Consider the following 24890-nt stretch of genomic DNA (forward strand, 5'->3'; position numbering starts at 1 on the left):
CTTTTCCAGAGTAAGCTTCTTAAACAAAGTGGAACTATTATTACAAAAAACCCCTGTTGTAAATCAAATAGCGCTAATTAAAGCGAACTAATTAATAATAATTCTCGAGCTTTAGTCCCCCGAGTACCAGCTTAAAGTATCTGTCATCCCTACCTCCTCTCTTGCATAACCCGGTCAATACCTCAGAAATGGCCAGCACCTTTCATATAGCGGTAACACAAGCCTTGCGTAACTTTCTCCCCGCCCACTTTCCCCAGCCCGCCCCCATTGCATTAATTACCGCATACTTGGAAAGCATCTGACGGGCGGAAAGGGCAGGAAAATCTGTGGCTGTGCTAAATTGCACTTCAAAACGAGAGCAGCTTCCCTCTAGATGAGGATGTGGATGAGGTTTTGGATGTTGATGTGGATGTCCTGGATGTGCGGCTCCTGTGAATCTACCTCGATTTCTCCTGCACCTTCGAAAGTCCCTGTCGTAAAGTGTTTGCACGTGAGTTTGTCGGCGCCAACATGCGCTGATTGAGAGTTCCTGCCCCCAAACCCTTTGCACTCACACATTCGCACTGGGGAAAGGATAAATGAAGGACGACGCTTAGATCTGACGTTGAAAAAGAGAGCAACCAGCTCAGCATTACTTTCTTCAGCACTGAAGAAAATATAATGAACTATAAATTATTACAAAGAAATAGTTTGACAATTTATCTGTACTTCAGAAAAGTTGAAAAGCCTTTTAGGAGTCGACAAGGATATTTCGGGATTCTCTTTAAATATAATTCTCCGAATAACTTTTTTATATTTAAAACCCAAAACTTAGAAAATGGTATTTCAAAATATATAAATATTATATTTTTTGTAACCAGAAATTGTACTTCAAATATTCTCTTTCTGTGCAGCCCTGCATTTTTTGTTGCGCTTTTTTTTGAGGTTTCCGGCGTAGTGTTGCTCAAGCGCTTTGGCCAAATATTTGATTTTAATTTTTCCAATTAATTGGTTTTCCATCACAAATTTAACGTTCTACCAGGTCCGATTAATCTATTCTTTTATACCCACCTCAACTACCCGATTTAGAAAAAAGTGCAATTTTATTTGCTTGTTTTCTCCTGTCTGACTTTAAATGCCTGACTTTAAGGAAGACCAGGACGAGATGGTGGTGTAAACACAAAAACTTTGTCCTGCAACCGCAAAATGTTAGGGGCTGTGCGGGCGTGGCAAATGTCAACTACAAGAAAATTGTCACTAATGAGTGGTAAAAAGACCGAGCCGAGAGCAAGGACGCTTTCTTTGCATACACCCAAAAAAAGAATCGCCCTTAAATCAAGAAATTCGCCTTTAAATCAAGAAAATCGCCTATGATTTTCATCCAACGGCGACTCACCTTTATTTTAAATAAATAATTTTCTTGAATTTATGGTTTGCCATTTCTGAAAATAATGACAAATTTTTCTTAAATGTATGGTAAAAAACCTTAAAATTAAGGAAAAATTTATTAAAATAAGAAAAAAAAATATTTATAATGTAAGATTACATTACATTTTACACCTTATATTTGAGGAATTTGGTTGGTTTTGTATACCAATTTTGGATTTTAAATGGATAAAACCGTTTTTAATTTTAATGGCAATTATTACATGGGAATACAGTCTGAAAGTTTTTATATTTACCTGAATTTATTAAATATTATAAAATATATATATATATAAATATATATATATACATATATAAATATATTTTTTTTTTATAAACATATAAATAAATATAACAAATGGAAAAATCCTTACCTCAGACAACCCCGGCGTGAACTCGAACCCGGAACCGCTCACACCATAGCCAGACGACTTAACCATTCGGCCACTCGTGCTTCTTGTCATACAATGACTAAAGAGGTCTAAGGTGTTTTTGGTCCAGCTTTACGCATACCAATAACGTTTATTCTAATCTAAACCTTTTTAACAACCGTTTAAACAATTTGGTAAATAGAAATGTGAAACTAATAAGATAAAAATTACATAAATTAAAAAAAAAAAAAAAATAAATAAACAAGGGTACACTTGCCGTGGCGTGGGCTCGAACCAGGGACTTTTGTTCGATTGTTTATTGACCGGACGTCTTTACCAGCTAGACCACCGTCAAAATGTATAAAAAAAAGTCACTTTCTCTTAAAATATGGGTATTTCTTTCCTAAATTTAAGTAAGAATTTACCATTATTTCAAGAAAAAAAATCAAAAAAAATTCGCCATTAGTTAAAGAAAAAAATGCGATTCTTCCTCTTCTTCATTACAAAAAAAAAAAAAAATCATTTTTTCTATAATCAAGAAAATATTTCTTAATTCATTGGCGTTTTGAAATCACGGGCGATTTTCTAATATTTATGGTGATTTTTTTTTTGAGTGTAGGCCGAAAGAGCCGGAAATTGGGGGAAAAACTGAGGGGTAGCTGGAAATTCTATAAAGCGAGTGTCATGGCGTTGGTTCACTGTGTACAGTCAATATTGGCAAATGTGTCCGTTGCACTCAGCTTTGAGGAGGGCCTCAAAGCGAAAGGGTTGCTGCGGCTTATGAGCAGCAAAAAGCAAAAACCCTAATAAATATGTTTATAATTTATAACTACTTTTTATTGACAAAACTTATATTATAAGTTTAATAAAATCGTAAAATATGTGGGGATCCTATAAGATCACAGTATAATATCTGCTTACATTTGAACCCAAATAATATATCCTTATCAATATTGAAAAACTTTATTAAATATTTTGAATATCTAAAAATAAACCTTCTATTTGTTTATTTACATTTAAGAAAGGATAAAATAAAATTGTAATTATAACAAGGAAGAACGCTATAGTCGAGTACCTCGACTATAAGATACCCGTTACTCAGCTAAATAGGGATATGCAAGCAGCAAAGCGTGATTAAAATGCGCCACCTACTGGCGGTATACAGAATTATGCGTTATGGGCGTTCGAGTGGGCGTGGCAAATCAATCGATAGGTATTGACGAGACCAAACATTTCAGTTAAAATTTTGTATCTAGCATGAAAATTGTGGGCGTCCCAGGTTTTCGCGGTTTGTGGGCGTTTAAATGGGCGTGGCAAACATTTTTTTGGGTCAATCGATAGGTATTGATGAGAACAATACATTTCAATTTTTAAATAAAATAAATACAAAAAATTTTTATTCTAGCATCAAAACTGTAGGAGCCACAGTTTTGGGCGGTTTGTGGGCGTTAGAGTGGGCGTGGCACTCTACTGAAACAAGCTTGCGCTGCGCAGGAATCTCAGGAATCTGCGTGATCCTCCTGATCAAGAACATATATACTTTATGGGGTCGGAAACGCTTCCTTCTGCCTGTTACATACTTTCCGACGAATCTAGTATACCCTTTTACTCTACGAGTAACGGGTATAAAAATATATTGAATAGTTCTACAAAAATTATTTTTATTTCAATTATTTTTGATTTTATCATATTATTATGTCTGTCTTTTACATAAAAGCCCCCAAAAAGGAAACACCAGTGAGGAAATCCCTGAAAAACCCAACCCCTACCCAGAACTCTTGTGTTTCGTGTTAATAAGATAAGCATGCAAATGCCCTGCTCCAGCTTCAATTTTCACGCCCATCCATCCGCCCTTTAGTATTTTATTCAGGTGGGGAAAAGAAAAGCGCTGAAGAGCACTGAGCAGTCAATTAACCAGCCGAACTGAGCTGCAGGTGGAAAACCATAACCAAGACTTGGGGATGCGGGGCAAAAGCAGATCCGCCGTTCATCATCGTTTATCTTAATAAACCGCGCACTCAGTCAGACATTAAGCAGGCGAAACCAAAAAGCAGCCAAAAGTCCTTTTGGAAAATTGCATAACTTGCAGTTGGCACTCGCAGCCAGAAACAGAGTGAGAAAAATCAGATTCAGAGGGAACCAATCCGGCCCGGGGGCTGGGAAAATCTTGAAAAAAGTCGTTACTCTTGTAATGCCTTTGTTTTAGGGCAATACATAATAATAGGAATACTAAAATATTTGAAGGTTCCAATCTTTCAAAGCGTTATCATGTAAATTTGTTGTAAATTATAGTTAAAATATTTATACCGAAATTAAGGTATTTTAAATATAACTATAGCTTAGAGGTAAGTATATATAAATATTTTAAACAAATATAGATTATAAATTATTTTTAGTTAGGTTATCAAAACTATTTACTATTTTTAGAGGTAAAATACTGCGGGATATACCAAAGGGATAAAAATTGTCCTATATTTTATGATAGTTAGAGTATGGATGGGTGTGTGAATGTTTGCCTAGATGAAAGCAAAGTTACATTCAATTTATATGCACTTGCCGAAAAGTTTACACCGAAAAAACTTTTAGCTGGTACGTAAACTAAACATTTTGATATCGCTTTGATAATGGACTTCACACACATCGCACATCGAGAAAAGGACATTTATGCATGCATGTATGTGTGTATTTCTGCTAGACTTCCGGGTACATTGTTGTTTTTGTAGATTTCCCGGAAGCTGTAGTCAAAGTTTATGGCATTGAGGACAATTGAATTGCCGGCACGAATTTACTCCAATTTTTCACTACTTAAATGCAATTTGCCAACTTAAAATGCTGGGGAAAACCTCAACGTAAGCTTTAATTTTTTAACACTTATCGAAAGCATCAGGGCGTACATTAGGCGCGAAAAAAATATATATTAACGTCGTCTCAACTGATGGAAAGCATAAAAGAGGATATAAAAAGTTTCTCACAAATTCTAATTAAAAGTGACCGGTGATTTTATTGTGCAATAAAAAAACTCAAGTGCCAGGCGATCAAAAACGCCAGCCTTGACTTATTAACTTTGCCGTGGGCTGAAAACTTGTACTTTTTCAAAGGAATTTAGCTACAACAAAACGAAGGGGCTGCTCCATGAAGCATGAAACAGAAGCAAAAGCAATGCATCGATTATGGAAAGTCAGACATTAAAATTAATAATCTCAGTTCGCAGCTATGCAGCGGAAAAATGCCAGACTACCGAAATGAGTTGCTTTGAAGTTTTCCACTGCAAGAAAATGCAGCCCAAGGCAAATGATGCAAAGAAGAAAGCGCCCAAAAGGGAGGGGAAGGTGTAGAAAGTGGGAGTAGCAGTAAAAGAAGGAGAAGAAAGTGCGAAGCATTTTTACCATCATCATCTCCATTTCTAGAATGAGCATCCTCATCAGCGGCAGCTTCATCAATGTGGATTTTATTTCAGTTCCTCCGGGGAACATGCAACCACCTCCAACTCACAAAAAGAGAAGGAAACTAAAAGAAAATTTTATAAAATATTTGCAATAGCCTTTCAGATCTATTAATTCAGATAAGGTAGTAAGGTCACGAGAATCCTCGACAGTTTTTCTTGAGTTCTTAGGTCGGATCTTGTATAAACATAGGAACTACTATATAGTTTAACAATAATAATGAACTACACGGCACAAGGTGTATCAAAATGCAAAGGTAATATAGTAAATCTAAAGTTAAGGAAATATTTGTTTGCTTGATAAACATCACAAATTAGAATACCTTTTGCAAGGATATAACAAGAACTTAAAAAAACGAACTAGCAACAGCGGACTTCAATTTAGTTAGCGAAAAAACAATGGAGCATGGCAAATGTTGTTATTGCCTTCAAACGATGTTCTCAGCACTTCGCCTTCTTTTCCCCATTTTCCCTGATGCCAGCTTATTAGACATCGAAAAACTTGCCTATAGCACTAATGTGGCAATACACTGTACCACCAAAACGTAAACCTGTTGAAAAAAGGAATGGAAAAAAGGTGTAGAAATTAGGATTTTCGTTACCATTGGCTTTGGGGTTTTTAATGATAGTTAAAGGAACTAAAATATGAAGAGGAAACTATTGTTATATCTATCATATCTGATCTAAGATATGATATTGGTTTATTTCATTTAATAAACATATAAGGCCAAACTTATCTAAAAATTGCAAGAAAGTCTAATTCTATTCCAATGTAAGTGTTACAGCCGACCCCTTAATGAAAGCTTCTAACAGCACTGCTTTATAATCCGATGACTTTTATTAGTTAAATCAAATTACAAAATCAAAATTAAATCAAGAGCTTTAAAAAATCTTCCTCTCCTATTGAGGATCGCACTGTAACTGTATGGTCTTTCGATTGTCGGCGAGATGTTGATTGGTGTCGGATCCAACCGATGAATTTATGTAAATTAATCGACGTTTCAAAATGTACTGGGGCGGTAACATTCCCCCCCACGTAAACAGCTATGGGGTGTTTACATTTACTTAGAAGCAACGTCCAGTACAGCTATTTTGGTTGCTGGCCGTACCATAATACCATGTTGAGTCTTAATAGTGGCAGATCGAACTTGACCATCTTTGGCTGTGACGACCTCTTTAATTCGTCCTTTGGGCCAAAGGTTCCTGGGTAGATTTTCGTCCACTACGATTACGACGTCCCCAACTGCCAGAGGATGTCGTTTGGGAAACCATTTGGATCGCTTGGTGATTATTGGCATGTATTCCTTCACCCACCTCCTCCAGAAAAGATCGGCTAGTTCGTTTGCCTGGCGCCAACGTTGTCTTGGGCTTGACTCGCTTGTCAGTGGAGGCTTGAAGCCGTCTGCGGATCCTAGCAATAAATGGTTGGGAGTAAGTGCATCATCGTCTTCTGCCTCCAAGGAAACGAAGGTCAGTGGACGGGAGTTTATTACGTACTCTGCACTTATAAGAGCATTTTTGAGACTTTCGTCGTTGTAATTGGCGTTTGGGGAAATGGATTTGAGTACCATTTTAATCGATCGGATTAAACGTTCCCATGCCCCGCCCATGTGTGGTGCGGCAGGTGGATTGAAGCGCCATTTAATTTTGTCATATTTTATAACGAGCTTGTCGAACTCAACATTTTTTAGCTCCTCTTTGACAATCTTTTCGGTTGCTTTGAAATTTGTTCCATTGTCAGAAAATATTTCCTTGGGCGTCCCGCGTCGCGACATAAAGTTTGCCAGGCACATTATGCAAGAGCTAGTGTCAAGGCTGTGGGCTATCTCTATATGAACTGCGCGCAGAGTGAGGCATGTAAATATAACACCCCACCGTTTTTCTTTGTGTCGGCCTACGTTAACGAGAATTGGGCCGAAGAAATCCACTCCAGTGTATGTAAAGGGCCTCTCGAAGCTCGCGACTCTAGCTGGCGGTAGTGGTGCCATCTGAGGTGGTTCCGGGATCGCCGAATTATTTTTGCATCTTTGGCACGCTTTCCGTACGGATTTGTAAATAACACGTAACTGGGGAATAAAATATACGCTGCGGATTAGATTAATTGTTCCCTCGTGAAGCATGTGATGGTTTGTTTCGTGAAATTCCTTTACTATAAGTTGAGTGATGTGGTGGCGCTTTGGCAAGACAATTTGGTCTCGGCTTTGATTTATTGTGTCTGAACGGCCTTGAGTACGCATTATTCCATCACTATCTATGTAAATATTCAGTCCAATCAATACGCTGGGCTTACTTATGAATCCGTTTGATTGAAGAGTCTCGAGTTCCGATTTGAAATTATCTTGTTGTGCTTTCCTGAAGAGTAGGTTTTTGGCCGTCGTCAGTTGTTCGAGCGTAAGAATTTTTTGGAGTTTCTCAGCTTTGCATCTAGCTCGTAGAATGTCCAAGTATAACAGAAAAGTAGCCGTTGCTCGGTATAAGCGCTTCCAATCAGAAAAGCGCTCAACGTATAATGGTACCACTACTATTCTTTCTTTTCTGATTATCAAGACCGTTTTTTTAATCTCATCATGGTCGACTTTGTTAGAAGGGCACAAAGTGGGCTGTTTTGGCCACTGGTTCTTTGAATGTTGAAGAAATGATGGGCCGTTAATCCATTCCTGTGAGTTTGGTTTGCTGATAAACTTTGTCGCCATGTCTGCTACGTTAAGCTTTGTTGGTACCCAATGCCACTGACCAGCGTTTGTGGTCTCCAGGATTTCTCCTACGCGATGCATTACAAAAGAGTAAAAATTACGCGGGTCCATCGTCAGCCAGGAAAGTACTGTCCTTGAATCGGTCCAGTAAGTGTGTTGATCGACGCTTATGTTGCGAATGCTCCGCACTTTGTAGGATAGACGTGCGCCGATTACGGCAGCAAGTAGTTCCATGCGGGGTATGGAAAGTGGCTTGAGGGGAGCCACCTTACTTTTTGCTGCGATCAGTGAGACGGTGATATCATCCCCTTTTCCTATCCGAAAGTAACACACGGCGGCATATCCGTACTCACTGGCGTCCACGAAAGTATGTAGTTCAAAAAAATCTGCCATACAAAGTAAGGGCGAGTAATGGCGCGGTACTTGAACAGTTGTAGCTTGGGGTCGCAAGTCTTTCCATTTCGTCCAAAAACTCAGCTGAGGTCCTGGTAAGATGTCGTCCCAGCCTATGCCTGTGCGCCAAATTTCCTGAAGGAGCATTTTGAGGCCAATAGTGTAGCAGGATAAGAATCCTAATGGATCAAATATGGACATCAACACTTGCAGTACCTCGCGTTTGGTTGGCAAGGCTTCTTCCGAAAGGACGTTTCTTTTCATTCGTGCAAATCTGAAAACATATTTAAACATGTCAGTTGCTGGTTCCCAAAACATACCGAGGACCTTTTCTGGATCTCCGAGTTCCTTTGGCGACTGTAGATCGAGGGAATTACCCTGCAAATGTTTCAAGACTTCGGGTGAATTAGAAGTCCAGTTCCTTATATTGAAACCTCCAGCTGCGTGTATGTCTCGGACCTTTAGGGTAACCTCGATTGCTTCAGTTTCGTCGCCTAGGCTATCTATGTAGTCGTCGACGTAGTGTGCCTTGGTAATGGCTTCGAACGCACGCGGGCTTTGCAGCTTGTATTCCTCCGCGTTCTTGTCGCGAACATAATGAGCAATGCATGGCGCACAGGATATTCCGAATGTCATAGATCTTATTACAAAGGTTCTGATTGCTTGCGTTTCGTTGTTATACCATACAAAACGTTGAGCGTGCGCATCTGATTCCAGGATTCGAATTTGGTGGAACATTTCAGCAATGTCGCCACAAACAGCTATCTTACCGACTCGAAACGCCATTAATACTTCGGTAAGTGGATGTAGTAAATCGGGGCCGGTATACATGAAGTCGTTGAGTGACTTCCCGTGGGATTTAGCAGCCGCATCCCAGACGAGACGGACCTTTTGAGGTTTATTAGGATTGTGGGTTATAAATATTGGAAGGTACCACACGCGTTCGGGCTGTTCAAGGAGTTCGGCACTGGACAGTTCGGATGCATACCCCTTTTCGAGTAGATTATTTATTTGCATCTCAATTTTGCCAAAAAGTTCAGGTTCTCGGTTTATCTTAGCCTTTAGACATTTTAGCCGTTTCATTGCGTTGTTATAGCTTTCCGGAAGAGTTGGATTATTCTCGCGCCATAGAAGTCCTACTTGATAATGTCCTTCATTCTTTGAACAAGTTTTATCCAATATTTCCAGGGCTTTCTCGTCATCCACGGAACGAAACGTCTTTGGAGTAACAGTTTCAACGCAAAAACTTTCTTTAATGCTCTTTTCAATCTCATCCCAGTTGCACTGGCAGTGGTGCATGGAAAATGCAGTTTTGGAGCTTGTGGAGCCTTGCAGTCCCCAGCCGAGAATACACTTAGACGCAATGGGATCATTCCATTTTCCTTCTCTGAGCCTTCGTGGTACAGCGAGCTTCCAGTTGTTGGTTCCAATAAGAATCATTGGTTCGGCATTCGAATAAGATTGTAGGGGTATTCCATCTAGATGTGGAAACTTGATGCGCAATTCATGTACGTTCACCGTCTGTTTTGGCAAGCCTAGGTTTTTCACAGTATGGACATTATTTAGCCAATATGTTTTAGTGGCGCCTGCCCCGGCGACTCGAATATTGCAGCGTACGGAATTGCCCTCTCTTCTGGTGGTTTGATTGGTCCACTGCATACAGATCGGTTCGGGGGTGCCACTTATGTTTAAACGCTTAAAGAAGGATTCGTCTATAAGTGTGACCGAAGAGCCTTCGTCCAGGAAAGCAAAGGTTTCAACTTTAATATTGTCAACTTGGACATGTATTGGCACGATACGAAAATATTGTTCAACTTCTGCTGACTTGACTTGGTGAGACGTGACAACGTTGACATTGGGCTTGCCTTTGTGAAGTAAGGGATGATGCCTTGACTCACATCCTCCAACACCGCATGCATTAGTAAAAGAGCATCTACGGCCATGAACTTTCAGGCACTTAAAACAGAGCCTGTTGTCGCGAACAACTTGTTGCCTTTCTTCGTAAGTGAGATTTTTGAATTGTTCACATTGAGCGACTGGATGCTGTGCGCTTTGGCATACGAAGCAAGGTGAGTTCTCGGATCGGTAGGAATTGTGTGGGTGCTCCTCCGATTCCGCATGTTGCGGCTGTACATCGTTGTAGCTGGTATGAGTATGTACATTATTCGTCCTTGAGTATGAGGTTGAAACGACTGTGGAGGCTGCTTCTGCGATCTTATACAACCAATCGCTAAATGCTTTTACATTTGCTATGGATCCATCTTTTGGGTGCATTGCCCAGTTCAGCTTATATTGATTTGGAAGTTTGTCAACCAACTCGCGAACAAGCATAGGGTTGTTTAGATGTGCATCTAGTTGACAGGCCTCCATGGTAGCACAGATGTTGCGAACAGCAAGGGCGTAGTCGATAAGTGAATCCAGCCTGTCCTTGTTTACTGAAACTCGTTTAGCTTTGTCAATTAGGCGATCCAGAATTTGATCTGGACGACCAAAGAATGTTTTCAATGTGCTTATAACCTCGGGAACCATGGTTGGCAACAAAAGCTTGTCTCGGACTAGATCGTACGCTTTCCCTTTAAGACATTTTTGAAGTCGAAGCATATTTTCGACATTTAAAAGCCGGCAGCAGAAGTGCTGTTTTCAAAGGCGCTTTTAAAGGTGGGCCACTCGTCTGGGTTTCCGTTAAATGTAGGTAAATCAGCTGGTAGTATTTGTCGAGCTGATAATTGAACGCTGCTGGGGCCCATTGTCGTGGGTGTCCATGTCATGTTGGGATCATGTTGGCGCGACAAAATATTATATTTTTGTTCAATATATCTCTGCTCAGCTTCTCGTTTTTCCTCTAGCATCTGTAACATAAGAACGTTAGTTGACGTGTTTATACCGGGTGTTTCTTGTAAACTCATTTTCGGCTCTTTTTGCAATCCCTGCGCGGCGGAGCCTTGATGTGCAGTTGTATTGGTCTTCACGATGTCGGTATCACCCTTCTCGCAAGGAGGGCAGGCCCAGCCTTTAAGGTTATTTGCGCTTTCTTCACGCACACAAGAGAAATGGTACCAGGTCTTGCAATTATCACATTGAACCCATATTATGTCTTTCCCGGGTCGATCTTTTTTGTTCGCGAAATTGATTTCGGTTGTGAGCTTCTCTGCCTGTTGGGGGAAAATTTATTTGCTTTCGCAAGCTATGCCCCTACTCACAGCCTTAGTTGGCAGAAAGGCAAACCGTGGAATCAGAATATAGTTTTGTTCTTTTTGGTTTTTTTTACCACGAAACACTAACACCAATACGCGGAGTGTCTTCGCAAGAATCTATTTGTCAGTTTCTGTCTTCGGTTGGTGTGTATACACTGATTATAAATGTCGCAGTTGATTTAAAGTTCGTGTCACGATTATTGTTAATGTACGGGACTGCGGAACTTTATTGTTCTTAAGACGCAGTCGAGTACCAATTAATAGTTAACCCGCTGTTGGAACTAGATTAGGTTTAATATTGTTACTACGGAACTTTATTGTTCAGACGCAGCAACTTGTGGTGTTTTGTTTCTTTGTACTCTCGTATATTTAGATTTTTTAAAGAATGTTACAGCCGACCCCTTAATGAAAGCTTCTAACAGCACTGCTTTATAATCCGATGACTTTTATTAGTTAAATCAAATTACAAAATCAAAATTAAATCAAGAGCTTTAAAAAATCTTCCTCTCCTATTGAGGATCGCACTGTAACTGTATGGTCTTTCGATTGTCGGCGAGATGTTGATTGGTGTCGGATCCAACCGATGAATTTATGTAAATTAATCGACGTTTCAAAATGTACTGGGGCGGTAACAGTAAGCCTTTTAAAAAATTAATTTCTTATATAAGAACTACTACATGTTTCTTTTTCCAGAGTTTTCATATATTATATGGTCCAAATACGTAACTTTAAATGTAGGTAAATTTTTAACTGAATAAATATCCGAGGGACCACTGTAGTTGCTACATTGCAACTTCCCAGAAACCCCCTTTATTTTGGGGTGTTCTCTTCAGCGGCGCTGCTCCGCTTGCATATTACTCATGTGTGCCTGGGGCAGTGAGTGGGTAGTGGGTTGGGTGCTTTAAGTGGTTGGGTGGCGCAGACCCCATATGGTGGCGTTTTATGCAGCTGCTCCTTTTGTTCTTGTTGCTGGTCCGTGGCTGATGCTGTACGTTTTTTAATAAATTGTGGTTGCAAATATTGCGTCTTTCTCCGAGATGAAAGAACGATTTTTTTAATCAATCACAGGTCCCTGTTACTCACATCTTTTTTACTTCAGAAAAAGGTAAAACAACATTCAGGATCAAAAGAAGACACAAAAAACCCTTAGGTGTATAACAATGGGGTAAAGTTAAAATACTTTCTTTTTTAAAACATTGTTAAAAAAGTACATGCTATCACTTAGAATATTTTCATCACTTTGTAGGGGGATTATTATATTGGTACGTAAATAAAATATTTTAAATTTAAATAAAATATATTTCTGAGCTCGAAAATAACCAAATATAAACTCATCAATAAATTTGTATTAAAAAATTAACAAAATATACATATTCTTGTAAACAAGAATGCACGAAGTAGAATAGAAATTATTCTTAAACTGCCAAATACAAAAATTTGCATGTTCAAAACAAAAATTCCTTAAATTCAGCAGAGCTTGACAATAAAAATGTCATTTTAAAAATGATATATATGGACTCGTACTCTCTTTTCATACACACAACATGGAAAAGTTGGTATGCATGTGCCATTAAAATCACGTAGTAAATTTTCTTTCGTTAAACTTGAGCCGCTTCCGATAATTCGTTGTGAGTGAAACATTTTTAAAGGTGAAGTTTTTCCGCTTTTTTTGGAAGCCCCAAATTTCTTGGCTGCATATTAATATGAAATTTGTAGCATACTTTTGAGCGAGTATGGAGTATGTGGGGGTGTATTTTATTAAGAGAGCCATAAATTTTCAGCACTGCTGACAGTTTTCATATTTGACTTTTCCTATGCATGTTCAACAGAAATTGCTACCCCAAAAAAATGTGGGGATGAGGATTTTGGCGTGTTTATAGGGGATTGTGGGATTGGGATTGGGATTGGGTTCTCCACCTGCATTCCCACCAACGTGAGGAACAACTTTTCGTCTAAGTATGTCTTCGGGAATGGGGAGAAATGTTTTGCATATGAAATGAAAGTATTTTTGGTATTTCCCAATCAGTCGAGAACTTGCTTTATATTTGTTAACTGGATTAACGAATTGATTTATTGCATCTGGGGAATCTTTTCATATACCAGAGGGGATCTTCGATGAAAGATATATCTTTTAGGAAAAAATGCTTTGTTTAGATATCTGTTTTAGTGATTTTGGAAATGAAATACGTCTACATATTTTTTCGATGATACTTAAAACCTTTTGGTTTTAAGTTTTTTCAGCATAGCATTAACTTATTTGAACTCTCCACTCGACTTCGCCTTCTTCCATTAGCCAACAATCCAAGTAACGTATTTATCAGCAGCTGACAAAGTGTGTCAGTCATTCTTTCAAATTGACAAGCCAGAAACAGAATCCTGCTGCGAATTCGAGCAAGGAGGATTTTACCATTCAAATCTCAATCAGGGGCGCATTCAATCACACGCAGACATCCAACTAACACGGCCAAATAGACGCAAAAATATTTACTGAAATTTATATACTCCCTTTACGGGTGTCACATTGAATTACTTACATTTCCATGGGGCTGTAGGGGCTTTTTCGACAGCACGAACCGAAAACTTTTCAACTGCAGCTTTTTACGCCATTTCCGGCATAACAACAAAATTTTTTTGGCCAAATTGTGTGTGAAATTGAATTGCAATTGTCAATAATTCGTTGCCAAAAATGTATACACATAGGTATTGAATGCATCTTATATACTGAGATTCTGGCAAAGTTCAGTGCGTGTGCAATGCGATTACCGAAAAGTTGGGCCCAAGTTGCCAACTAATTTTGCGAAAAGGTGCCTGGGACTCTAATTAAAATCCACCAGTTCCCTCAACTTGATTGAATTCTGGAGTCCTCGAGTACCAGTTCAATTTTCAACAATGTCTCGCTCATCTAAATCATTTTTCTGCCTTTTCCCATTGCTGCAGTAATAATAACCAATGACATGTGTTAAATTTATTTATTTTTTATGTGCTCACAACTAATGTCATGCACCAAAAAAGGAAGAAAAAAAGTTAGAAAGACACAAAACACATTGAACACTGGAGGTCCAAGGCAGCTGCAACAGCTTCGTGCCCATCCAAAGTGGCACGTACCGAAAAGTTCCGCAAAGCAATTTTTGAGTTTCATTTCTGTTTTGAGGATAATGCGTGGATATGATGGTTTGACGAGTTAGGAGGGTAAGGGTGATGGAAAGTGATTCTTCAAAAAATAAGCACAGGGTATATGTACGTCTGTGTTTTTAAAAGTCATGTGTATATGACATAGATCTTTGATTATGATTTTGGCCTGGTCCTGTTTCGAATTTTATTGTTTGCTTAAATATTTACACAATGAAAACGAAGCGTTTTCCATGTGTGTAACCTGCAAAGGGGAAGTGTTTGCGGTTCTTGCTCAACTTACAAATGTTTTTTCCATAGCTCAGGGGTCTGTGATTTATGCACGTTTGCTATGTGCCCCGACCTAACCCCCCAGAGGTTGAACGTTATGTATTTATGATATTCTATATTGTACTCAATTGCCAATTATGAGCTGTTAAGGTACCTTGGCCATGATAAATGGGCTAGAGAATCGTAAAACATCTTCGTCACCAATTAAAGTTATGCCAGAAGTTTGGGCCAAAACGTGTTTGGCCCAAAGTGACTTCCACAGCGACAGCAACACGCTTGCCAATTTGAATATTTCATGACATTTGTCACTTTCTGCAGGCAACAGACACACGTTTCCTGTTTACAGACCGATGTGGATGACACAGCCAACTTTTGACTCCTTTTTTTCGCCCAACCTGCTCGGTTTTCCACCCGCCTACATTACTCGCGTTTTTCTCCCACTTTTCAGAACTTTCTTTCCTTCCTTTTTAGCTTGTTCAGCATGTCAACTGCGAAAACTCAATTTGCCTAAGTAAATAAACGGAATATGATTGTTTAATTTATTGTATAGATATTAAATAAACACACGACTCCTAACTGAGTTTTGGGTACACACATGCTGGGGAAAAACTTTGACTTGTAGCTGAACTTCGTTGGGTGGCGAAAAAGAAAGCCAATTGCGGGTTGTCTGGCCCGGTTTGTAATAACAAATTTTAAAATTGCAAACTTTCGCCAATTGAAAGTTCTTTAAGCCAAAAATACCCACATTTGGCGGTGCTTAAAGACCTCAAAGCAAATTGCAGTTCTGGTTAGCCGTTTGCTTAATCGTTACCCCTTTCTTTGGCCATCGATCGAAAGCTTTAATTAAAATAGCGCCACGGGGAGTGGAGGAAATCAATTTAATTAAATTTGCACTTACTCTCGCTTTCTCCGCTCACTTTCTTCTGTGACTTATATCGGTCTCCATTCGAAAAGGCGAATCGCCGACAATGGAATGTTTGGTTTGCAAGGGAGGAAAAATATAAAGAAGAACACAGTTCAGGGATTGGTTAAGCCAACGGGAACCACCTGCGGGCAATCTGCATTTTGTACTTTTCCGCTAATTAAAATAGTCCCTCCTGCTACAGAAAACTGCGTTTCATAAAAGAAAGGCAATCGCTTAAGACGTTTTTAAATAACGAATGGAAACGCAAAACATGTGTAATTTTATTCCGATTTGGGTTTCAAGATGGGAACCCAAAACTTCACTTCTAGATTCCATAAATTTTAAATTTTAAGTGTCCTTTTCTTAATCAGGGAGATGTATCTTACCGGAAAACAAAGGTTTCCTGAAAGGCGTATTTCATCAATTTTTTTTTGTTAACTGGTGTAATCTAATAAATAAGTAAATAAATTAATCAGTGTGGACGGCAGTCCACGTAGTGACGAAGCGCACCAGGAGGGTGCGCGAAGGCGACTACTATATAAACACGAAGAAATTAAAATCTACAGTAATCGTCCGATGGTTACGAGTAAGATTAAATAAGATTGAAAAGGGCGTGGCAACTTTTTTTTAGGTGAATTGATAGGTACCCTTCAGTTCTGTAGTAGGGACGCGGTGACATGGCTCAAGGCAAAAAGCTTTTTTGTCTTTTTTTTTGTGCCTAAAACGCTGTGCCGCTGTTGACTTCAAGACTGCCTACGAAAACGATCGTGCAACAAAGAGAGGCAGATATTCGGAGGTTCCCTCTCTGCCAGCACTCGGCGCTCTCAGAGACAAATTTCGGCCGGTCTGTAATTTCGTTTGCGTCTCTTCGTTATGTTCGGCTGCGACTAATGTTTCGGATGAAAATTTTTCAAATTTTCTAAATTTTGGGAGCATTATTGTATATTAAAAGAAAACAACTAATATTGTTTTATAAAAGTTAATTATTTGATTATTGTAAAATTAAGTAAATCGAATTTACTTTAAATGTTATGCTTACGTATTGTATTATACATTAATATTACAAAAAAAAATTTTAGTTAAGTTATAGAAATAGAGTACGTTAAAATTGATTTAAATATTTAAAACATTTTAATATTACCATTTTTAGAAATTTTGTATTGTAAACTTAACTTAAGTCTGATATTTTTCGCTTTAGAAAGGGTGCAGTGGCACGCGCCAACGGCGAAGAGAAAACAAAAGAAATCAAGTAAAGGGGTAAGAGGAGGACTCTTTCTGAGTTATTGAAAAGGAAGCAAGCCATATAAGTTGTGCGCAGCAGATTTACTTTTTTCGCTTTTTAAAGTGAAAATAATTAAGTCATGTAAGTGTTACATTAAGTTTAAGATGTTGTTCACTGATCTTAGTTTAAAGTACGTAAATTTTAAAGGTATTCAATGGGTGAAACACAGCTCTAAAATGTATATATGCAAATAAACAAATAAAACGCATTTTTTAAACATACGCCAAAAAAATTTTTCAGGAGCGTTGGTTAACGATTTGGAGTACCCGGACAAAGGTTTAAGGAAGGCGATGACCAATGTAAAAAGCAAATTAACGCAACATAAAACTAGGCTTACTAACAATAATTGTCCTTTAACAGAAAACCTATATAACACTATTTATTTAAAATAAATTTAAAAGTAAATAAAAATGTATGTATTTTAAATACTTTTTCATAAGTGAAAACTCATTGAAAAATTCTGATTTTCACAAGTGAGTATAAGTAAAAAGTTAAATACCGTGGGACTTTGATAAAATTTTCATTTGAATTTTCACTTGTGAAATTGGGGACATCCCATACAATTTTCTATATGGAGCGTCACTTGTTCTTCACTTGTGCAAGAGGACATGTCCCACGGGATTCACAAGGTGATTCACAAGTGAAACTTTATTTTTTTTGAACTGAAAAGTATTGATGAGAACAATACATTTCAGTAAAAATTTTTATTCTAGCATCAAAACTGTAGGAGCCACCGTTTTGGGCGGCTTATGGGAGTTAGGGTAGGCGTGGCACTCTACTGAAACAAACTTGCGCTGCGCAGGAGTCTCAGGAATCTGCGTGCCTAACTCTCATAGTTTCCGAGATCTCAGCGTTCATAACGGACAGACGGACAGACGGACATGGCTAGATCGACTCGGCTAGTGATCCTGACCAAGAATATATATACTTTATGGGGTCGGAAACGCTTCCTTCTGCCTGTTACATACTTTCCGACGAATCTAGTATACCCTTTTACTCTACGAGATTTGGCGTACAGATTCCTGAGCTTCTTACGCAGCGCAAGTTTGTTTCAGTAGACTGCCACGCCCACTCTAACGCCCACAAACCGCCCAAAACTGTGGCTCCTACAGTTTTGATGCTAGAATAAAAATATTAACTGAAATGTAATGTTCTCATCATTACCTATCGATTGACCCAAAAACAAGTTTGCCACGCCCACCCTAACGCCCATAAACCGCAAAAACCTTTGACGCTCACAATTTTTATGCTAGATAAACAATTTTTACTGAAATGTATTGGTGTCGTCAATACCTATCGATTGATCCAAAAATAAATTTGCCACGCCCACTCTAACGCCCATAACGCTTAAATCTGTCTACCGCCGGTAGGTGGCGCATTTTAATCTCGCTTTGCTGCTTGCATATCTCCATTTCCCTTTGAGTAACGGGTATCTGATAGTCGAGGTACTCGACTATAGCGTTCTTCCTTGTTATACCCGTTACTCGTAGGGTAAAAGGGTATACTAGATTCGTCGGAAAGTATGTAACAGGCAGAAGGAAGCGTTTCCGACCCCATAAAGTATATATATTCTTGATCAGGATCACTAGCCGAGTCGATCTAGCCATGTCCGTCTGTCCGTCTGTCCGTCTGTCTGTCCGGATGAACGCTGAGATCTCGGAAACTATGGGAGCTAGGCTATTGAGATTTGGCGTGCAGATTCCTGAGCTTCTTACGCAGCGCAAGTTTATTTCAGTACAGTGCCACGCCCACTCTAACGCCCACAATCCGCCCAAAACTGTGGCTCCTACAGTTTTGATGCTAGAATAAAAATTTTAACTGAAATGTAATGTTCTTATCAATACCTATCGATTGACCCAAAAAAAAGTTTGCCACGCCCACCCTAACGCCCATAAACCGCCCACAAACTTCAAAAAATCGTAAATATGAACGTGGATATCTCGGAAATTATCAAAGATAGAGAATTGGAATTTCAGATTTAGATTCCGTAGCCTTATACGCAGCGCAAGTTTGTCACGCGAATATGCCACGCCCACTCTAACGCCCACAAACCGCGAAAACCTGTGATGCCCACAATTTTTATGCTGAATAAAAAATTTTAACTGAAATGTATTGGTCTCGTCAATACCTATCGATTGGTCCAAAAAAAAAATTTGCCACGCCCACTCTAACGCCCATAACGCTTAAATCTGTATACCGCCGGTAGGTGGCGCATTTTAATCTCGCTTTGCTGCTTGCATATCTCCATATAGCTGAGTAACGGGTATCTGATAGTCGAGGTACTCGACTATAGCGTTCTTCCTTGTTTGGAATGAAAACACTGTAACTATGTGGAAGAAAATTTAATAATGCAGTGTTAAAATATATAAATTCATTTTCTTTTTTTTAGGATGATGTAAACCCTTAACGCTTAAATCTGTATACCGCCGGTAGGTGGCGCATTTTAATCTCGCTTTGCTACTTGCATATCTCTATTTAGCTGAGTAACGGGTATCTGATAGTCGAGGTACTCGACTATAGCGTTCTTCCTTGTTTTTAATTTGTATGTTCTCAATTTAAGCCCGAAATGTTCTTAAACTGACACCATTTGTTCGGAACCCAACCCTAAAGTTTCGGTCAATTTTTATGAACGACCGTTCATGAATTGTCAACAAACGGCCTTACGCACTTCTTGACCCCGTTTGGTCTTGATTTTTGAACGTTTCGAACGGATTTTTTTCTGGGTGTAGGTGTGGACACATCGGAGGTGGGATTTGTCGTAATCGATGGCTTCGATGACCTGGCCAATGAAGTCTTCACCGAAACAGAGGAGATTGATGAATACAGTTCTGCTGTTGATGCACCTGATCACCTGCTAGAGACGCCGTTGCCAAGGAGCCGCCAAACTTCAAGTAAACATATTAATTCTCATTAACGGTAACACGATGGTAATTTTGAATGATTTTACTTGATTTTCATACAAGGCAAGCGTCGTGCAGATGGTTCAGAAGATGTCAGACGACAACAAGGAGGCGTTGGACAGGCTTGAGGTGCAGAACCAGGAGTTCCTTGAGGCTCAACGGGAAATCACCTTGGTGCAGAGCATGCGCGATGTTCTTGCGGAGGATCGGGCCGAGAACCAAAGATTCATGCGAGAATTCTTTAATGCAGCCGGGTAAATTTGCATCAGCATCCTGTGACTCCTAGCCACCAAAAACCATCTCGCTTTTAATAAAGCCATTGATCTTCTGTTCCTCCACTTAGCGACTTTGGAAATTCATTTTCCGGTTTTTATTTTCCGATTGTAAACGAAGAATATAAGTTTATCCATCGCGTTGTTTGGTTTGTTTACTTTTTGAGAAAGTGTGACCAGACTAAAATACCTATTTTTTCTCGAGTGACATCTCTACTGAAATCAAAACACGAAATGAAATGTGTCGCATAAACAGGGGTTATTTCTATATAGCGCTTTCAAGAAATCGTGATTCCCATAGCATAAACATAGTATTAGACATGTATACACAACTATAAATATTTTCCCCTTTTGTAGGAAAAGTGCCGGAGACTGAGAATGAAGAAATGTTAAATTTTTTTTTTGACCTACGAAAGTCTTATTACGACTGCCTCATTGGTAAAAATAAAACAAATGTAGAGTGTTTATTTATAATTTTTGTTCTTAGACTGTGGTATTACTTTCGTGAAACTTAAATATATAAACGCAGCGACTTGCCCCCTATTATTATTATATTACATATTTATACCCGTTACTCGTAGAGTAAAAGGGTATACTAGATTCGTCGGAAAGTATGTAACAGGCAGAAGGAAGCGTTTCCGACCCCACAAAGTATATATATTCTTGATCAGGATCACTAGCCGAGTCGATCTAGCCATGTCCGTCTGTCCGTCTGTCCGTCTGTCCGTCTGTCCGTCTGTCCGTCTGTCCGTATGAACGCTGAGATCTCGGAAACTATGAGAGTTACAATACTGGGATTAGGCACGCAGATTCCTGAGATTCCTGCGCAGCGCAAGTTTGTTTCAGCACAGTGCCACGCCCACTCTAACGCCCACAAACCGCCCAAAACTGTGGCTCCTACAGTTTTGATGCTAGAATAAAAATTTTAACTGAAATGTATTGTTCTCATCAATACCTATCGATTGACCCAAAAAAAAGTTTGCCACGCCCACTTTAACGCCCACAAACCGCGAAAACCTGTGACGCCCACAATTTTCATGATATTGTAGATAAAAAATTTTAACTGAAATGTATTGGTCTCGTCGATACCTATCGATTGATCCAAAAAAAAAATTTGCCACGCCCACTCTAACGCCCATAACGCTTAAATCTGTATACCGCCGGTAGGTGGCGCATTTTAATCTCGCTTTGCTGCTTGCATATCTCCATATAGCTGAGTAACGGGTATCTGATAGTCGAGGTACTCGACTATAGCGTTCTTCCTTGTTTGGAATGAAAACACTGTAACTATGTGGAAGAAAATTTAATAATGCAGTGTTAAAATATATAAATTCATTTTCTTTTTTTTAGGATGATGTAAACCCTGATTCTTCGACACCAAAAAGCTCAGCCTGTTTCCAAGACTGTTTAATTGAGTTTGGCCCAATAATATATTTATAGATGTTTGGTTACATTAAGAGTTTATGGGTTAAATTTATAATCCCGGCTATTGCGTTACAAAAAATATGGAAAATGTGTGCGAATTGCATAATAAACATATTGTTAAAAGTCTTTTAAAAAACATTTATGTAATTTCTTCAGTAATTGAGGTTTCCAATTTTAGCTTATGTAGTCGTTGTCGAGCTTGAATATTTGAAAATTAAAAATATAGAACATTTCGAGGGCCCGCCAAATTTTTTGTAAAAAAAACCAAATAAAAAGTTAATCCGAATTAAGGAACGTTAGTAAACTAGTATACATAAGTAAATATATAACCGACTTTAAATATTTTAACAAATTTGTAAATATAAAATAAAACTGTAAGTACTTAATTAAAACTATAAATAGGTAAGAAAATTTATGTTTGACATTCTGGGCATTCCCTACTGTTGAATTGCTGAATTGTTGAATTTTGATCAGCTGTTAATCAGCTGTTCCATACAAAGTCAACTGTCAGAAATTTCAGCAATTCAACAGCCTGGGGGCTGTTTAGTTTATTTTTTTTTTGGCGTACTTTCGGCATTTTCTTTAATTTTAAACATAATCTTTGGTAAACACAGCCTGGCAATTTGACAATCTGACAAACAGCAGACATCTTAAAATTGAAAATTCAACAGGGAACTTTTAGGGTCGTTCCCTTAATTGCTGAAATTTTCTGTTGAATTTTTAACAGTTCAGCAATTTAACGCCTGTGTTCAATCTTGAAAGAATAGCTGTGCATCTTTAACGCCCATCTTCCCAACATCGAGCTTAGATCTGTCTGAGACATTAACCATTTCAACGAAGCGTTGTCCGTTTTGATCAGCTGTTAATCAGCTGTTCCATACAAAGTCAACTGTCAGAAATTTCAGCAATTCAACAGCCTGGGGGCTGTTTAGTTTATTTTTTTTTTGGCGTACTTTCGGCATTTTCTTTAATTTTAAACATAATCTTTGGTAAACACAGCCTGGCAATTTGACAATCTGACAAACAGCAGACATCTTAAAATTGAAAATTCAACAGGGAACTTTTAGGGTCGTTCCCTTAATTGCTGAAATTTTCTGTTGAATTTTTAACAGTTCAGCAATTTAACGCCTGTGTTCAATCTTGAAAGAATAGCTGTGCATCTTTAACGCCCATCTTCCCAACATCGAGCTTAGATCTGTCTGAGACATTAACCATTTCAACGAAGCGTTGTCCGTAATTATGGTAAAATCGTGTCCTTCGACATAGTCCCGAATTTTTTTTAAATAAACAACAGCTGCTAAACACTCCTGTTCCGTTACCGAGTAATTTTGTTGGGACTTGTTTATTTCTTGGAAACAAAAGCGATGGGGCATTCATCTCCTTCATCAGATATCTGAACCAAGACTCCCTGAACCCTCAAACTCCTGTTTTGCTGGCATCGCAATGTATGAAAAATGGTTTTGTTAAATCAGCACTTTAAAAGCTTGTTCCCTTAAGCTTGTTCGTAAGTCCAGCTGGCTTTATGTGAAACGCAACCTCACGTAAAACCTCGATTTTTCCGATTATTCCTTTGGAGCTATAAGATATAGTTGTCCGATCCGGCTGGTTCCAACTTATATACTACCTGCAAAATATATACACTGGTAGAAAAAACACGAAGTAAAATCAAATATATTTTTATTTGATTTTTTTTACTCCCATGCATAGTCATATTAAATATTAAAACCTTTCATTTAAATAAAAAACATATTTAAGCCGTATGTCAAATATGTAAATATTCAATTCAAAGTGATTTTTATTTAAAAACAAGTTAGTCACATTCAAATCCAATGTGGCCATCTTGGTTTTAACTATTATAAAAAGTAGTTCAATTCATAGTATATTTGATGGTTTTTTATATTTCGGGTAAATACTTTTTCCATTTGTTCGGAATATGAACTCTTTTATTTTGAATATAGAACGTTTTTACAATTTGTATTTGACCAAATAATAGTAAATTAGAAATCAAATTACATATATGTATATGTATCTATGTACATATATGTATTAAATTTGTGACCCATATTCACAACATAATTTAAATTATTAATAATTTGCAAAAGAAAAACAGCTTTAATATTTAAAGAATATGGTTTTAGTTACGGCTGCCCAACCATCGGCAGCCTCTTTCTATTTCCATGACAATTATCATAAGATTTGGCTTTGCAATTTCCCTGCAGTTCCACAATTGAGTTAAGCGCCCAATCATCACGAAGCCGACTGCGACGTCGGCAGAGAAGCCAGCGACGCCGGCAGAGCTGAGCGCAAAGCGACGCGCTCTCAGTCGGGTCCGCAAAGAGAACGCACAAAAAGTAATTTTGGGCTCTCCCTCTCTCTCCATGTCTCAGACGGAAAAGTGCGTGTGATGGGAAGGAGGCCCAGCAACTAAAATATATAGACTTTTGTGCACCCTTGCATTTTGAATAGTGCGACATTTGTTCGTAAATGATAAAACAACGATTTAAAATAATAGGTTTCTGTTTTAAAATATTTGTATTTCTTAAACAAATTTATATGTTTATTAATATAATTTAATAATATGTAAAGTTTTAAAAATATATTTTTATAAACCGATTTGCATAGTCGAATATGTCTATAAATACCCTGCTTTTATGTGCAAGATGCATAGACCAAACGGGACATGCAAAAAAAACAACAACGGCTTAGCGGAACCGTTGTTGTTGTTGCTTGTTGTTTTTCTGGAAGGCACGCGCCTTTTTTCGTCTTTTCACTTGCGTTTACTTTAGTGAAGGAGTTAGAAGTTGAAGCAAACATACCAGCATTTTACTAAATTAAATTAAATTAGTGCCTTAAAAGTGAAAAAGAAACGATTCCCAGGTAAGTCTGTCGCAGACTAATAATATTGAAAACAGTGAGAGTAAAAAACAAGATAATCTATATTAAAAATAAGGGAAATACAAGATTCCCAAAATAACACGTGGCGGAAAAAAATAGCTGTGAAAAATATTAATTTTTGACGTGAAAAGCAACAAATGGTGCATATAATAAACAAATCTGTGAAAGAATTTAAAAATCTTATTGAGTGCAAAGTTTCTAGGGACAAAAAATAAGAGATGTTTGTTTTTAAAACTTATATTTGTGGTTAAAATTCGATAAAAATGAATATTAATAACATTTAACAACAATTCTTACTTTTCTGTACGTATTTAAA

At 38.2% G+C, this 24890-nt stretch overlaps 1 protein-coding gene across 1 annotated transcript; it reads right to left on the minus strand.

Annotated features, from left to right (window-relative positions):
- Nucleotides 1-369: 369 nt before the first annotated feature.
- On the minus strand, nt 370-10832 carry LOC139353944 (uncharacterized). The gene is made up of 3 exons (XM_070998146.1): nt 7952-10832; nt 6335-7054; nt 370-470 (listed from the first exon to the last, which is right to left on the minus strand). Exons 1-3 carry the CDS (start codon nt 10830-10832, stop codon nt 370-372), a joined length of 3702 nt encoding a protein of 1233 aa, XP_070854247.1.
- Between the last annotated feature and the right edge of the window lie 14058 nt (nt 10833-24890).

This window comes from Drosophila suzukii, assembly GCF_043229965.1.
Source record: "Drosophila suzukii chromosome Y unlocalized genomic scaffold, CBGP_Dsuzu_IsoJpt1.0 scf_Y1, whole genome shotgun sequence".
Lineage (NCBI taxonomy): Eukaryota > Metazoa > Arthropoda > Insecta > Diptera > Drosophilidae > Drosophila > Drosophila suzukii.